We start from the raw sequence: 16,802 nt of genomic DNA, 5'->3' as shown, positions 1-16,802 counted from the left end.
GAATAAAGCTGTTATAAAAAAAGAGTGAGACTAAAATGAAATGTAAATAGTAGCTATCTCCAGGTACTGGGATTATGGATGACTTTTATTTTCTTCTTTACAGTTTTACTATATTTCAACATTTTTAGAAACTACAGAGTACTGTTATAATCAGAAAAATAACAACATATTCATTTAAATAAAGTTTAAAAAAAGTCTGTGGCAAAACACAGACTTCTTTTCTCACCTGTTTTTGTTAAGAAAAGCATCTCCTCTGGTAACACTGGTATCTCCCGTTAACATCTTGAAAGTTGATGATTTCCCAGCCCCATTGACACCTAGAAGTCCAAAGCACTGAAAAAGATTGGGTAAGTTGTATAAGTAAACTACTAAAAATCTGAATATAAATGACCCTTATAAAATAGTCACCTCCGCTTCATTTTCATGTAACATGATCCTAAAACATCATTCTTAATGAAGAGTCAACTATTTTCTTGGTTTTAAGAAATCATATAGATATTTAAACATATGTTTTATAATGAAAGTGTGGGTGTATTTGTAAATAGCATTTGAGTCGTCAGGTTAAGACCAAAGTTAATGTGTGAAAAACAGTAATGAAAGCCAACAAGTCAAATTTCACCATCTAATCTGGCTAAAGGGCATACAAGAATATACACATAAACAAGAAAGGAGAAAATCTATCTTTTAAAATCTATTTGAATTTCATTATCACCTGGAATGGATCACAAAATCACATTTTGGATTGCATACTTTTCTTACATTGTCTGAGATTATCCAAAATTGCTGATATATGGGGCCCCCATCCTTTCAGTGACGGATTGCTCCACACAGATATAAATGGAGAAGCCTTTTAAAACCACTTTTAACCCCTTACAGACATTATTGTTTGATTGCAGTAGAGACAGTCTGAATTAATAGGGGCAAACACAAGGTAGACAAAGTGTCTTTACCTCACCAGGAGGAATGCCAATGCAAATCCTGTCGACAGCAGGTTTCCTCTTCCTTCTATATACCTGCAACAAACAAAATGCAAAAATTCATGAGCTGCAGTGACTCACAGCTGTCCCAGGCAACTGTGGAAGAGGGAATTATGACCTAAACACACCACAAAATAAGACTCGTCGATAAGACTAAGTCACACATGTGATGTGCTAAAGCCTTGGTCTGTCTCTATGGCAACTGGCTTCTGAATGACCCTGAAGCTCAAAATACAAGTGAATTTCTTTTTATTTTTTAATCTAACGTCAGACTTTTAAAAAATATATTGGTCATTAATATTTATATAATTTTCATTTAATATGTAAAGACACTGTAGATATTTTAAAAACTAAATTTTACAGGGTAATAATTTGTTATCAAAACATTGCAAATATTGAACAGATTACAAAAAAGTGAATTTGTTGGGATTCTGGCACCTAGAAAGGGCTGAAACAGAGCCTCTTCTTAAGCAATGGAGATTTTTTTTTTTTTTTTTTTTTTTTGCGGTACACGGGCCTCTCACTGTGTGGCCTCTCCCGTTGCAGAGCACAGGCTCCGGACGCGCAGGCCCAGCAGCCATGGCTCACGGGCCCAGCCGCTCCGCGGCATGTGGGATCTTCCCAGACTGGGGCTCGAACCCGTGTCCCCTGCATCGGCAGGTGGACTCTCAACCACTGCGCCACCAGGGAAGACCAGCAATGGAGATTTACCAGCTTTTTGGACCATGAAACTCAAAATCAATCATTATTCTATCAACTTCAGCTTTGCCTCGATACACAATATTAGATGTTTTAATATCTAATGCATAAATGTGTGAAAAACAAATATACTCAAGAATGAGAATTCACAGTATAATTATTTTCAGTACGATTTCTTTAATTAAGAAGTCCCCATGGTGTATTTTAAATAAAATTAAATTGACAGAAACTTGGTATAGATGCACATTTTAGGAAGCATGCTCTTTTTACTGAGTCAGCAAAATGCTAGTTTCCAACATATAAAGCTGAAAAAATTGAAGACAAGTTGTTATAGCCTGTCCTCATTGCCTCACCTTAGTCAGCTCCTTGACTTCCAAGATGTCATTCTGTCCTCCACCATCAAGAATTCTCTGTCTCTCCCTCCTCACATCTTCATCCTCATCATTCAGAGGAAGAAGCTTTGCCTTTACAGGTCTTAGGGGGAAAAAATTAAGAAACAAAACCAAATCAACTTTTCAAGTTATTTTCTAAGTCAAAGACCCAGTTTCTAAAGCAGTCCTGTAAAATCCATACTCCAGAGTTGTCGGCAGTGTTGGGGGCCGGGAGATGCCCACATTAGGAAAATCAGTTTGATTATCTGCTTTGACTTCAAGTCAATCCAACCACCACCGGTGAGTATTTCCCTGTGTTCCTCCTCCGTGACCATCAACCAGGCGCTCTGTGAGTTCTGAGAGAAAGCTCACCTGGGCCTGATGAAGAATCGGTACTGGATCAACACAGTGATGAGGAAGAACACCACCCCTTCCACGGCCATGGCGAAGAGGTTTCGTCCCACCAAGTCCCAAGACAGCGGCGAGACAAAGCGATTCTCCCCTGGTAGACACAATGCAGAGATCCAGTCAGAATGGAGGCACCAGAGACCATGGCCCTTCCTCAAATTCAGGCCTACATTCCGAGAAATACCAATGTTTATGGCCCGTGGCCAGGAGGAAAAAATAAGGGAGTCACCACTTTCCAAATCTGATTTAGGGTAAGGTTTTGGGGAAACATACTGTGAAACAGTATCAATCAGAATTTCAGAGATAACATGTATTTGAACTGTAACTTCATCTAAGAAATCTAATGTTTCCATTTTTTTAAGATTTATTTATTTATTTATTAGTATTATTTTTATTTTTTTGGCTGCGTTGGGTCTTCATTGCTATGCACAGGCTATCTCTAGTTGTGGCGAGCAGGGGCTACTGTTTGTTGCAGTGCACGGGCTTCTCATTGCAGTGGCTTCTCGTTGCGGAGCACGTGCTCTAGGCGCGTGGGCTTCAGTAGTTGCAGCACGCAGGCTCAGTAGTTGTGGTGCCCAGGCTTAGTTGCCCCACAGCATGTGGGATCTTCCTGGACCAGGCATCGAACCCGTGTCCCCTGCACTGGCAGCTGGATTCTTAACCACTGCACCACCAGGGAAGTCTCTAATGTTTCCATTTTAATGAGACATGCCAAAAATCCTTTGTAAAAAGGCAAACAATCCAGGGTAATTTTTAGGGTCAGTATTTTAACAAATTATAAGCTTCACTAAGAAAGATTAGAAAGCACGTTTAAAAGATGCCCCTTTCAATAGCATATGATGTAACCTGGTGACTCAACTCATCTGGTTTTATGTAAATATCCCTTAAAATCCTTATATATCTCCTTGTACCTCCAAGTTTAAAAAAAGTCCCTCTTCTATGCCCATTAAATAACATGGCCCATCTAACTATATGAGCCAGTCAATAAAGAACAGTAATGTGGCCACAGGAGAAATAAATTTAAAGACTCTAAATGTAGAAAGAGCTGCAGTAAATTACCTTTTTATAGACTGTGTAAAAGGTAATATATGACCCCATCTGCAGGTCTATGATTTTCCCAATAGAGCCAAAGTTTGCATCTTTCCTTCTGATTCTCTGGCCTGTATCTAATTCTCAAAGCTGTGGTCTGACTTTTCCAATGACTCTGGCAAACACCACCAGTGGTATCAGGCACTGGGTCCAAGCTTAAGCCAATATTTTCCTCACCTCCAAAATTACTGTCTCATCTTTCAGACAAATGGTTGTGTCACATGACCCATGACACAACCAGCTGTACCGACATGAGCCCTATCAGTGAAGTCCTGTGCCCAGTCACCACCCTCTTTCCAAAACAAAGGCCAAAGTACCAAAGCCCATGCAGACTGCCATCTCTATTAAAACATCCTACAGCCACTACTGTCACTCACCAAACCTTTCCAAGGCATCCGCCATTGCCTGGTTTTTCACCATGTCAATGAGCCCCCGTCCCAGGCAAAAATGTGGGAAGATCAAGAACACCGACTTTAGGATATCATTGATGTTATTCAGCTTCTAAAAAAATAAGACAGAGAGAGACTGTCTTTCGTGATTCAGGCTAAAAATTTACCAAAGTCTAAAATATGGAAGTGAAAAAAAAATTTGATTCCCTGAGGTCAAACTGAACCTTTGAATTCAGATACCAATAAACAGCAGTAGCCACAGAGGATGATATATAATGTAATAAAATTTTGCTCTTTAGAAAATCTGGAATAATGCTATGAGCATGGGAGAAATATGAGCAAAGTTTAGAAACATGATTATATTTAATCAGAAGCTAATCCATCATAAGGTATTTGCTTAGCATTTTGAAAGCAAATTGCTCATGTCTGGGTCAATACTTCAGTTTCAGGATTTTGTTGGAGTTTAAAAAATTCTTCTCGAATACATCAATCCAGCAGTGGCCAAATACCCAACAACTGAGTAAGTTGCTATGTGCTGGATGCACTGTGGCAGGGCACAGGAGAGGCAGAGATTAATAAGAAACAGTCTAGTCTCTACTCCGAGGAAAAGAAACATGGAAACAGGAAATTACTACATACTTGGATGTGTTGTACTGGAGGCATGAACTGTGTGGGCTTTGGGAGCACAGGGAAGACAGAGCACCTCCCATAAGGTAGGTAAGGAAAGCTTCACATTCAAGCTCAGTCATGAAGGGTTAGTGAGATACTACCCGATTCTGTGACAAAGGAGTCATAGAATTGGGTAGTATCGCACACTGTTGGTGAAGAGCTCCAGTGCCAAAGTGCCACACTGCCATGGACGCCCATGAAGAGGTTCACACGAATAAAGACCATGTCGGCTGTGCTGGGGATCTTGAACCAGGCCTACAGGAGTATGGAAGGTTAAAGGGACCACTCAGCCAAAGCTTACCATGTCTTGGGAAAGAGTGTGGTGGGAACTGTCAAGGAAGGGTTGTACACCTCTGAAAGGCTTTGTGGGCTAAGTTAAGATGTCTGGATGAAGGCAATGACAACAAGAATGGACAAGGAACCTTGTTTAAGAGATCTGTAATGGGAGGAACTGGCAAGGTAACCAACTGAATGTGGGAAATAAGCAAAAGCAAAGCATATAAAATGGCTCTAATATTGCCCCAGCTGGGGTGACTGGGTGGATGGTAATGCCATCCAGCATGACAGGAATGGCAAGAGAAATACTGGGTTCTGAGGGGAAGATGATTTAGGACATGGCCAGTCTGGGGTGTCCTTCAGTTAATCTAAACGGAGCCATCCACTGGGCAAGAGAGAACATGAGAATAGAGTTCAAAAGGGGAGTCGGGGCTAAAGGTACGCATGGACGTGAGAGAGAACAACACGAGGCACTGAGAGGTGGTGGTGAAATCTTCCAGCATGAATGCCATCACCCAGAGAGAGCATCTGAAGTGGGAAACAAGATGCCAGAGAACTGAATACTGGGGAAAGCAACACTTAAACAGAAAGGAGTATACAAGAACTTGTCAAAGGAAACAGAAAAATGTGATCAGAGACATATAAGGAAGAGGGTAAGCGAGAGATGGTATGCAAACCCAGGAAAGACAGACAGACTCTGCAAAAGGACAGAGTGGTCCATGGTGTCAACATCGCAGGCAGGCAGAATAAGATCATGACTAAACACTATGCTCATCCCAGCATCTCTTTCTGCAGAACTCACATTGTTGGTGAAGAGCTCCAGCACAAAAGTGGCCACGCTGCCATTGATGCCGATGAAGAGGTTCACGCTGGTGAGGACCACGTAGGCTGTGCTGGGGATCTTGAACACGAAGGAGGCTGGGTACATGAGAGGTGTGATGGACCACCTGGCGAGGAACAAAAACACATGTCCACTGGGTGTCCCCTGCCTTCCCCCTGACATCTGATACCATATGCCCCATCCAGAGGTGCCTTACCCATACAGCAACAGTAGAAGGGCGAGCACAGGCAGGTTGGTGGAGGACACATAGGACTTCTGCTGGAAGCAGATGAAGATGATGATGACCAGCGTGGCAGGGACCACATAGTTGCACTAAAAGTGAAACGAGGAAATCAAGGTCACCCCTAAGTCAAAGATACAACACGTCTCAAGTCTTCATCATCATCAGACAAGAAAGGGCAGATAAACATATTGAAGAAGAACTTTGAATTAATGAAGCCACAAGAACTATTAATCAAAATACTGGACGATACGTGTTGACAAGCATTTTACCCCCGGCTGATTTTATAAACTGCACGTCCTTTCTGTCTTTCCAACAGGTAAGCCAAGGTGCCACGCTCAGTAAACTTACTGAACGATGGGTTCCCAGTCAGAGTAGTTTCAATTTCACAGGTAGCAAGTAAGCTGCCGTTATTCTTCCCGAAGACGACTGTGTCTGTTTCATCATTAATGCTGTATTATAGTCTGCCCAAGTTCAAGCTCACTTGTGATCTATTTATGAGGTAAGCACTCATAACATGAATGTCGGAACTGTTTCATCACACTGAGACTAATTTTAAAGTGTGTCCTGACAGTGTCTCAAGCATTAAAATGCAGAAATAAAGACTTGACCACAGGACAGTTACGGGAATTCATAGCTGGCAGAGCAGAGCAGAGGCAGGGAGGCGGTAGTGGGCTTGTCAGCTGTTACAAGTATTTGTAGCTTCAGACCACAGGGCTCTCCATCTCAGTCCCATCCTACTCAAATGTGCTTTTCAAACAACTTAGATGCAGACATGCTTATAGCAAATTTCAGAGGTTCTAAAGCAGTGAGGGACAGATAATACACAGGAAGATAAGTGGTATTCCTGAGTCAGGGACTTGATCTTCTCATCTCTGAATCTGCAATGTCTGGCAGAGTCAGACACGTAGTGAGCAGTCAGTATGTACATGCTCACTCAATAAAGCAATCACTGGATCAAGATAAAACCAAAACAAATGGACACTACAAAAAATTCAGTTTAACGGGGATTAATATAAAATTTTATATATGTTTTTAACAACCTTTATATTTATATACAAAGCTATATATAAAGTTTGATATATATATATATATATCAAGTTTTAGATTCATATATAAATATAAAGGTTCAGAAAAGCCAATTGCATTAGTATACATGAAAGAGACCCCATAAAAAATACCTGTGAAACAGTTCACTGCCAAGTTGCCAACAAGACAGTGCTGCTTCCAAGATGAAATACCCTTGGGCTGAGTAATAGGAATATGGGATAAAGATCAACTCCCTCTAGACTCATAAGCATTCAGACCACAGCCTGAATATAATGTTAATTCTGGGCTTTGCTTTTCAAATGGCTCATTAACAATATGGAGCATGGCCACAGAGAGGCAATCAGGTCAGAACAATGACAAGTCTGAGAGGCTTGCTATAATCAACACAGACATCATCATCATTACTCACATCTGTACAGTGATTTAGAGATTACAAAGTATGTTCTCATATATCATCTTATCTGGGGAAGGCTTAGGATAAATGACAGGTGTCTTCAAATATCTGAGGGGCTGTCCAGTGGGAGAAGAATTAAGTTTCATCTGTGTGGCCTACAAATTAATGGACCTCACAGGGAGATACATTTCAACTCTACTTTATAAAAATTAGAACTTCAGAATTCTTTGAAGTCCTCCATAGTGGTCCAAACAGAAGCACTATATTACAGCTGGCATGAAAACAGATTTGCAATGGATGGATAAGCTTCCAGTAAAACATATAAAGTTTTCAAATGAGAGACTGAGTTCCTAGTAAGACAAAGCACACCCTGACTCTGGAGGTTAAAGCTCTATCAGACAAGTTAGAGGCACTGGCTTTGAGTTCTGACTAAGTCTTCCACCTCAGTTTCTTTGAAAAGTTGTCACTTAGGGAATGAGGTGGTGGTGGTATGAACTGCAGTCCATGTGGACAGATTTCCTCTGGCGTGAGATCAGCCCTGGGCTTAAGGCTGTGTTTGGTCACATGAAAGTGTACAACTGTGCCTGCCTTTTCCTCTTTTGTACATTTTGGACTAGCTAGAACATCTCCTGCTGATGGCCAGGAGCTCTTTGATCCACCCAATCCAGAGCCCTGATGGAGGTTTATATAGCAGCAGCAGACCGGCATTCTTACCATGTCCCAGACAAAATTGGAGAGCCAGTAGATGACAGGCTTCACTCCACTGATGAACTGCAGGTGCTTCGCTTTGCTGACCCGCTCCTGGATCAGGAACACGACAAAGCTGGCCGGGACGAAGGACATCGCAAAGATGACACAGATGGACACAAGGACGTCCACTGATGTGGTCATCCTGAAAAAGACAGACAGTGCAGCTGAGGACTCAATCAGGGACACATACACACACAAATATTTGAAGCATAGCCCAGGGAAAAAAATCTCTTCACCACATATATTTTATTCAGGGTTAAAGATGATTACTTTCAAGAAAAAAAAACGAAACTCGATAATTCAGATGCAAAACTGATTCTACTGAGGTCAAAAGGGTCTACTGCCAAAATGAAACTATTAAAGGAAGTCTAAGAGTGGCCTAACGGCATTCACTTTGTTCCACTATTCTTGACCTTTCATGAGCAACAAGTTGTAAATTTTCACACATAAGGGAGTAGTGTAGCTTGAAAACTTAATAAAGGAGAAATATTAGTGTGAAACTATTCAAACAACAATTTCTGGCTGTAAATAAGTTTGAAAACAAAAGCTCGTGGCATATCAACCTAACACGTACAAAAATTCCATCAGATCCTTATTATAAGAATAGTCTTGTAAGTCCATTAAATGGGGTATAATATCAACTATTTCTCTGCATAAATGTTATATAAGCTTGGTATAAAGATCGTAGTGACATATATTGATATTCTATATGAGTGAAGCAGAAGTAATAACTGTGCCATGCTCCACATACAGAAAAGGAACCTAACGTGTGTTGAATATCAACCATGTGTTGAAGGCCGGACTTGGCAATTTACATGAATTGCCTCACTTAATACCATACATCTGGGAAGTTTAGAAACCAGATTCAAACCCAGATCTCTATGATTTCAAAGGCTATACACTCTGAACTAGATTATACTGGTTTTAACTTCACACTCACACACACACACACACACACACACACACACACACACACACACACTCAAGGAATTAAACACAAGCCGACAAAAGCATGTTTCGCCAAGTTTAAAAATAGTGATTTCAAAACAAACGAAACTGATTTTTTTATTAAACACTGTGTTAAGGGTGAGTTAAAATATTTTAGAATTATATTAACAATTTAACTTACTTTATGTGAATTCACTAAATGTAATAATGTCTTTAATATATCAGAGTCATGTATCTTCTGCAATTTAATCCCTGCCCAGCCAATTCATAAACTGATCATTTTCTGTCCAGAGCCTGGACCAACCCAAACACACCATAATGAACCTGTTTCCCCAGCTGTTACTCTACAACCAGCTTTGTACTTCCTTCCCCTGCTCCATGATTCCCCCAAACACCCTCTCCCTCTCCCGATTCAGACACAGTGGTACTTACAGAGCCACTTCCGAGAGCTGCTGCTTGGTGAGGTTCAGGGGGTGATTGAAGGCAGTAATCCCATATTCGCTAGGGTTCTCTCCCTTCTGCAGGTTGGCCCGGAGAATAGCATTGTTGATGACATTCAAGAAAGAGCTGATGGCGTGCCAGCCCTTGTTGTTGAACCACACCTGAAATAAAACACACCAGGTGCAAGGTACTGCTCCCAAACCCTGCTCCCGGAGGTAGGTGCACACACACAAAACATGCATGTGCACTCCAGAAATTCCAGTCATACCACGAGACAAAACATGATCAGAGAACATGGCAAAGAGGTAACAGCAGCCAGGGTGTGCTCAGCACTGACCGTGTGGCCAGGCACTGTGCTATCTTTAACTCATTTAACCCTCACCATAGCTTTGAGGTAAGCCACGATTACTGCCCGCATTTTATAGATTAGGAAACTGAGGCTTAAATAGGTTAAGTAACTCGGTCAGGTTCATACTGGTTCCCCTGGTGTGAATGGTGGCAAAGCAAGTTCTCTTCATCATCATATTGTAAAATTCAGAGATATTTCTGTCATGAATCAATGTTATCATGAGCTGAAAGTACTTCGGGGGAACATAGGGACTATTGTTCATCAAAAAGCTATTGGAGGGAATTCCCTGGTCCAGTGTTAGGACTCGGTGCTATCACTGCCCTGGGACCGGGGTCAATCCCTGGTTGGGTAACTAAGATCCCTCAAGCACCAATGAGCGGCCAAAATAAAACCAAAAAAAGCTATTGGAACAAAGGCTTTACCTTGACGGTATTTTTTGTGTCCAGTCCTGTCATGAACCTTCCCAAGCTGCTGAGAAATCGATCTGCAGAACTGTCCTGTGAATGACAGAAAGCTGCCTCAGTGGGATGGTCCACAGGGGAGGGCAACAGGAGGTCTGGGGTCTGTGCACAATGGGACAACCTTGGGAAGGGCAACACTGCCCCTGCGTTGTTCATTGAAATGAACCTTGAAGCCACTGAGTAACTGGCTCCTGAGAAACAAGGGACCAGATTTCTAAAGCAGCGCTGTTGCCATGAGCCACAGGTCTTAAAGGAACCAGAGGGAAACGCTGTGACTCAAAGTCCCAAGATGTAGATGTCTGGCTGAGGATTCTTCACCGCGCTCCCCTGACATCCTCCTAAGACCCAGAACTACACTCAGTATGCAGATGCATCAGACGTGGGGTCTGTGCCTCAAGGGCAGAGATTCAGACTCTAAAACAATCCCTGCCGTCTGTGACCCTAGAGGCCATATCACCTGACACCCCCCGCCCCCCCCCCCCCGCCCCCGCCAATTCAAACTTAGAAATGGGGAACCTGAGATACAGATAAATGAAGTGAATGCTTATTAGGTGCTAAAACTAGCTGCCAGCTTAAAGAAAATGATTCATTTCCTGTTTAGCCAGAGATTGTTTCAGAAAAGTATGTTTGATGCCCAGTTTATTTATCCACTGGCTATGCTTAAGTTACTGAGAGATTTAAAATCTCTGCATTTGTTTTTGATCTGCACTTTCAGATAGTAAATAACATACTGAGTAGCTCAGTCTTGGCTGGCCCAAGATCACTAAATGCCCAGTGATGGCTTTGTATTTGAAAGTCTTAAACAATAAGCTGAAAGGTGATCATCTACCTGCCAACTACTCCCATGTACTAGCAACTCATTTTCTCTCTGACATGTCTTGGGATGGATACTGTACCTTGGCCACCTTCAAGTGTTTCTTCATTTGCTTGATGGCATCATTAACTGCTTCACTCGGAGGAAGTGTTTGAGAATTACTGGCACCCAGGGAAAATCCACCGTACCTAAAAGAACAGCCTGATATTAAAACACAGGCGGTGTGGGGTCCAATAACATTCAGCAGCAGACGCCACCGAAGTATGTAATGCTTCATTTAGATGAACTGCCTGTTCAAAGTAGGACCCAAGTAAGACTCAGAGAAAGTTTCACCTTGGCCTCCTCTAATGGACTCTGGTAATCTCTTAACTCTTCTATCTCCTGCCCAAGTGGCAGGGACCTGGGTCTGATTATACATTAAGTGAGACATCTGAGATGTTGAGGAAAGAATGCTCATCTCACAGATGCTCCTCCCACCCCTGGTGGCTCAGGCCTGAACTTGGGTCTCCAGGCAAGCAGATGGGAAGTTAGGATGGGCAGTGAAGACACTGACCAGAGAGGCCTGAAAGGGTTTAGAGACAGGCCATGGCTCTTCCATAGCAGGAGAACCACAAAAGGTCCTGATTCCGCCCTGCTCAGTTACTCAGTAAGTCCTGGCTCTTGGAGAAAAGGCAAAGAAGGAAGATGGGAGGCAGGGACAAAGCCAAGTTTTGAGGCAGCCATGTAAGGTATCTCATTTCTCATGAGAACTGATGGACTTCAAGGATCCTTCCTTCTTTTCTTCCCCAGTCCCATCTGTTCCTTCAAAACTTAGAGGGATATGGGCAGGGGTGGAGGTGGAGGGTGGGTCGGAGACAGCCTGACTGCAGCAGAGGAGAGAATGATTCTTGCTATGCTGATGGGACTCTGGTTTTATTTTCTAATAGAAACATTGTTATTTAAAAAAAAAACTCAGAAGGGGATTCCCTGGTGGCGCAGTGGTTGAGAGTCCGCCTGCCGATGCAGGGGACGCGGGTTCGTGCCCCGGTCCGAGAAGATCCCACATGCCGCGGAGCGGCTAAGCCCGTGAGCCATGGCCACTGAGCCTGCGCGTCTGGAGCCTGTGCTCCGCAATGGGAGAGGCCACAACAGTGAGAGTCGTGCGTACCGCAAAAAAAAAAAAAAAAAAAAAAAAAAAAAACTCAGAGGGATAAATGAGTTGAAATACAATGAACATAGACGGTTTTGATGCCTCTTATTTCAACTAAGACCTCCTTGGTTATGCCAATGACCTGAAAAATTGTCCTTGAGTCACTAGGACTCCTAGGAATTTGATTTGGTAAGTTTAACTAGCATAGGTTTTCCCTCAAAACATCGTGCTTCCTGTCAAGTCCCTAGAGACCCACAAGGAACTTCTAAAATCTCCTCAAGGACATCAGTGTGCCAAATATTCCAAAGGCCTCTGAAGTGGCAGCTGGGCACTGAGCAGAAATGCTAACGGAAAAGCAATCCCTAAACTAACATCTTCCCGGGATCCAAGAAAACTGCATCAAATTCATCCTCCTGAACTTTAGGAGTCAAAGAAAATGAAAAGAAGGCACAGCGAGGTCAACTTACCTAAACTCATTCACCCAAATCTTGTTCTTTAAGCTGCAGAAGGCCAAAGACAAAGAAACCAGAAATCAGTCCAAAGAAACATTGACCCTATTCCTGACGATGCGAAAGGAGTAAATATCTACTTGAGGATACAACAAAGGGACAGAAATAACCCTACGGTCGGGCTGCTGCTGTAGGGCCTTGCCAATGGAAAGAAGTCCTAATCAGCATGTCTTTTCTTCTCCCCATATTAAAACCTTATGATTTATATGAAGGTCATGCCTTATATTAAAAACAACTCAAAAATCAACAGAGGTGATCAAACTAGAAACTTTTTAAAATTCAAAATAATAGGTCAATTATGGATGACATATGGAGAGGTTATGCCTCTTTCTTGAAAACTCACAGTAACTGTCATTCAAGCATACCCTTGTCATTAAAAGTCACTAGAACTCCTAACTTAGGGGCCCAACTAACCAAGCTGATAGGAAGGGAGCTAGAACAAACATTTTCTGAGCATCAACTAAATACAGCAGTCCCCATTTATCTGGAGGGGATACATTCCAAGACCCCCAGCGGATGCCTGAAACCATGGATAATACCAACCCCTACATATACTATGTTTTTTCCTATGTCTCCTGTTAATTTCTTTGAAGGTCAATAGGGCCACTATTATGTAGAATATGGGTTACATGAACACAAGAACTGTAATACAGTGTCAGTCAATCTGATAACCAAGAGGGCGTGTGCAGGTAGCATTTGTGGCACGGATATGCTGGACAAAGGGACGATTCCCATCCCAGGCCCCAGGAAGCTATATGGCTCTTGCAAGGCTCTACAGCCAAGACAGGCCGTTAAGTTGGGCCAGGGCTCTCTTTATATTGCGTGTATTATCATTCATTCCATCCATGAGAGGTACTTCACATGTATCGTTTCATGTAATCCTCATGACAAACTAATAAGAGCAACATTATTATCACATTTTATACAACCTAAGGCTTTAATAGGGTAACTGGCTGCCCGTGGTCAAAAACGCTAATAAGCAGCAGTTAGAATTTGAATCCAGATTTATTTTCATCCTGGAACCATGCAACCTCAGTCTTGAAGCTGAATGTTCATAATACTTCCCATCATCTTTCCTAGTTTGAAAGAATATCCTAAACTTCCAAAAGACAACATCAGGTCAAAATGTGATGTTCCCCCCACTACTCAATCTACTATTTTTTTTGGCTTTTCCTTCCTCTGAGCAGTAATGATTAAGCAGGCGCCAAGTTGAGTAAATAATGACCTTTTGGCTATGATCTGCACATATGTCTTCACCAGATAATCCGAAATGTTTCTTCCCGTCAGGTTCTGAAGGATGTCCGCAGTGTTCTGTTTTCTCTGTAATCACAGAAAAACCAAGTGCATGTGTCTTTATGGACCAGAATTGGAATAGAAAACAAATCAAGGACAACAATGACACATGTCCCTCAAACATGTACCACAGTGTGAACAGACTCTGCCCACAGGGCCCAGGCTCTGCCATCAGCCAGCCACCAAGGTCTGATCCATTCTGCTCTCAGCAGGGCCATTATGGCAAGCCAAGGAAAGCCCCAGCAAATTATTCTGAACAACTAAGCGTTAGACCGTGAAGTATCATTCTTTATGGTTACAAAAGGTTTTCAGGGACCAGCACCATTGACTATGCCTAGCAAATTCTTTTGTTCATTGGAGTTATACTGATGAAGAGATGAGCTCTTATTTTGAAGAAACGCAATCAGGAAGGACTGCTTTAAGTTTTCAACACCATTTGAAATTCCTTCTCCTCACCCTGCAACCTGGACGCTGATAAGGCAGCAGAGAGACATCAAAAGCAAGCCTCTTCCTGAAATCATTCTCAGAAAAAATGGCTCACAACTGTTTCCCACACCAGAGTTTCAGAGGATGTCAGAGTTGTAAGACCCACAGAAGTTTTATGGGCGAGCCTCCCTAATTCAGCGGTGAGGAAACAGGCCCAGGGACTCAGCGTGACCTGTCCAAGGTCACCAGCTCATCTGTGGCAGAGGCAGAGATGAAGCTGGGCTTGTCACAGTCTGTCCCGTGACACCACCACTGGGGGAGAGTCCACAGTGTGCCTTCCACAGCTCATTGATCCAGAGTGTCGTATTCTGGTTGGACCTCGAACCAGTAAGGAAACTAGGCTGACTTCAAAAGAGAGAAGCAGCCTAAGCTCCCTCAGATACAGGAACAATGTGCTCCAAGGTCCCTCCTCTCAAAACTCACATGCTTTTCCCTATGACAAGAATCATGACTGAAAGAGACCCTCCTGACACGGCGGTCACCCATTCCTTCTCCCCAAGCCCACCCTGCACCCCACCTAAACGGTCACACCCTGAAAGTGACTCACCTGTGGAGGAGGCAGCCCCCCAGCCCCCAGGGGACACACGGGCAGCATCTTCTTGATTCTGTCGCTGCTACACTGGCAGGCGGGGGAGGGGTTCTCCATCGTCCAGTTCCCGTTTCGGAAGAGCTCCGTGATGGTCTGGGGCACGGGGGTGGTGCTCCACTCCTCCTCCCCCACCGAGCAGGGCATGTCTCTGCAAAGGGACGTCGAAGGTAGGATCACCCAAGAGGGCCTGGCCCCTCCTATTGCCTCAGAGCACAGGACCAATCAATAACAACTGCAAACATGCATGTATCCCCTCATCAATTGGTTATTTGATCCGCCCCACAGACTTGTAAGTTACAAACTCATTTACAGTGAAGGATGATGGAACACAAAGAGGGCCTAAATGCTCATATACTGAACTCAAGTCAATCCAATCACCAGCATTCAATCACTCACCCATGTGTTCACTCAACAGACACTCACTGAGCATCTACTATGTGCCAGACACTGTCCTGCATATTTGAGAATTTGGGGTGAGAAGACAAAGACAAATACAACCTTCATGGAGGTTGTATTCCCAGGAAAGAGTTCGATAACAAACAATTAAACACTTCAGCCAAAACCTAAATGTTGGGAGAGAACAAGCTGGGCAGGGATGCAGGGGAAAAATATTACAAGCAGAAGCAACAGAGCACAGGTGAAAAGGTCCCGAGTGTTCTACGTTGAAGGAACAACAGGAATGCAGTGGGGCTGGAATGTGATGAGCTGCGAGAGAGAGTGATGGGAGATGAGGAGAGGGAGGCGGGAGCCACAGGACACAGGCCTGCGAGGAGTCTGCATTTTATGTTCAACGTGCTGAAACCTGGTGGAGAGTGTCAGGATGCACTTTATGTTTCAAAACGAGTAGAGAATTGGGAGGGGCACAGTGAGTAGGGGTCAGAGTTGTTGGTACATGAAGAGCTAGGCTGTTTGCAAGCATCCCAGGTAACTAAAGACAGGCCTTTATGTCTGACTTGAGCTCTGAATTACTGTGATACCATCAGTAAGTCACTTGCCCTCTCAGGGCCTATTTTCTCCACTAGTGAAACAAAAGTATGAAATGACTTGTCTCAATAAGTCACATTTCAACAAGGCATTTCTAACATCCCTTCCCTTTCAAAACTCTACAATTTGAAGCAGAGCCACAGTCTAGATGATTCTTCTATCAAATGAACAGTTTTGTGGATTGCCCTCTAGTTCTCTCTTTAAAGCACCTGGACTAAATGGAAAAGTCAGACTAAGATGGTGCCGTCCTGAAGCTCACGCTCTAAAACCTTCACAAGATCACTGGCTGAGATCAGTTCCACTACTTTCTGAAAAACCTAGAAGTCTCCACAGTGGGGCCCTTACATCAGACGGACCCCAGTACACGTCAGTGGGTGCTCTGCCCCCAGGCTGCGAACCTGTGAGGTCAGGCCTGCACCTCTCAATGCAGGCCTGGCTCCTACAGATCCTTCCTTGGCTGGCGTCCATCTATGAGTCCATACTGTTGAGCTGGCATGTGATGAGTCCACCTACCTGCGTTATTACCTCATCTCACTCTCCTCTCTCGCCTACAGAGAACTTCCAAGTGGAATCTCATCAAAAGTCCTGTGAAATCTCTGACCGTCTCCACCTTGGTCACCTTGTGTTTTAGGAACTGATACTGTCAGGATTGATCACTTAGCAAGT

General features: G+C 43.3%; 1 protein-coding gene across 9 annotated transcripts in view; it reads right to left on the bottom strand.

Moving 5' to 3' along the window:
- ABCA1 (ATP binding cassette subfamily A member 1) overlaps positions 1-16,802 on the bottom strand; it is a 181,719-nt gene that overhangs the window by 9,671 nt on the left and 155,246 nt on the right. For all 9 annotated transcript variants that reach the window (XM_067743775.1, XM_067743772.1, XM_067743771.1 and 6 more), the window contains 14 exons: positions 15,111-15,300; positions 14,010-14,104; positions 12,743-12,775; positions 11,229-11,334; positions 10,294-10,368; positions 9,514-9,683; positions 8,098-8,275; positions 5,916-6,031; positions 5,681-5,825; positions 3,922-4,045; positions 2,420-2,549; positions 2,030-2,150; positions 951-1,013; positions 227-333 (listed from right to left, as the gene is read on the bottom strand). In XM_067743775.1, the coding sequence (XP_067599876.1) occupies positions 227-333; positions 951-1,013; positions 2,030-2,150; positions 2,420-2,549; positions 3,922-4,045; positions 5,681-5,825; positions 5,916-6,031; positions 8,098-8,275; positions 9,514-9,683; positions 10,294-10,368; positions 11,229-11,334; positions 12,743-12,775; positions 14,010-14,104; positions 15,111-15,300 (1,653 nt within the window). The remainder of the gene's footprint in view (positions 1-226; positions 334-950; positions 1,014-2,029; positions 2,151-2,419; positions 2,550-3,921; positions 4,046-5,680; positions 5,826-5,915; positions 6,032-8,097; positions 8,276-9,513; positions 9,684-10,293; positions 10,369-11,228; positions 11,335-12,742; positions 12,776-14,009; positions 14,105-15,110; positions 15,301-16,802) is intronic.

This window comes from Pseudorca crassidens, chromosome 7 (assembly GCF_039906515.1).
Source record: "Pseudorca crassidens isolate mPseCra1 chromosome 7, mPseCra1.hap1, whole genome shotgun sequence".
Taxonomy (NCBI): domain Eukaryota; kingdom Metazoa; phylum Chordata; class Mammalia; order Artiodactyla; family Delphinidae; genus Pseudorca; species Pseudorca crassidens.
This window is presented reverse-complemented; position numbering and strand designations above follow the sequence as displayed.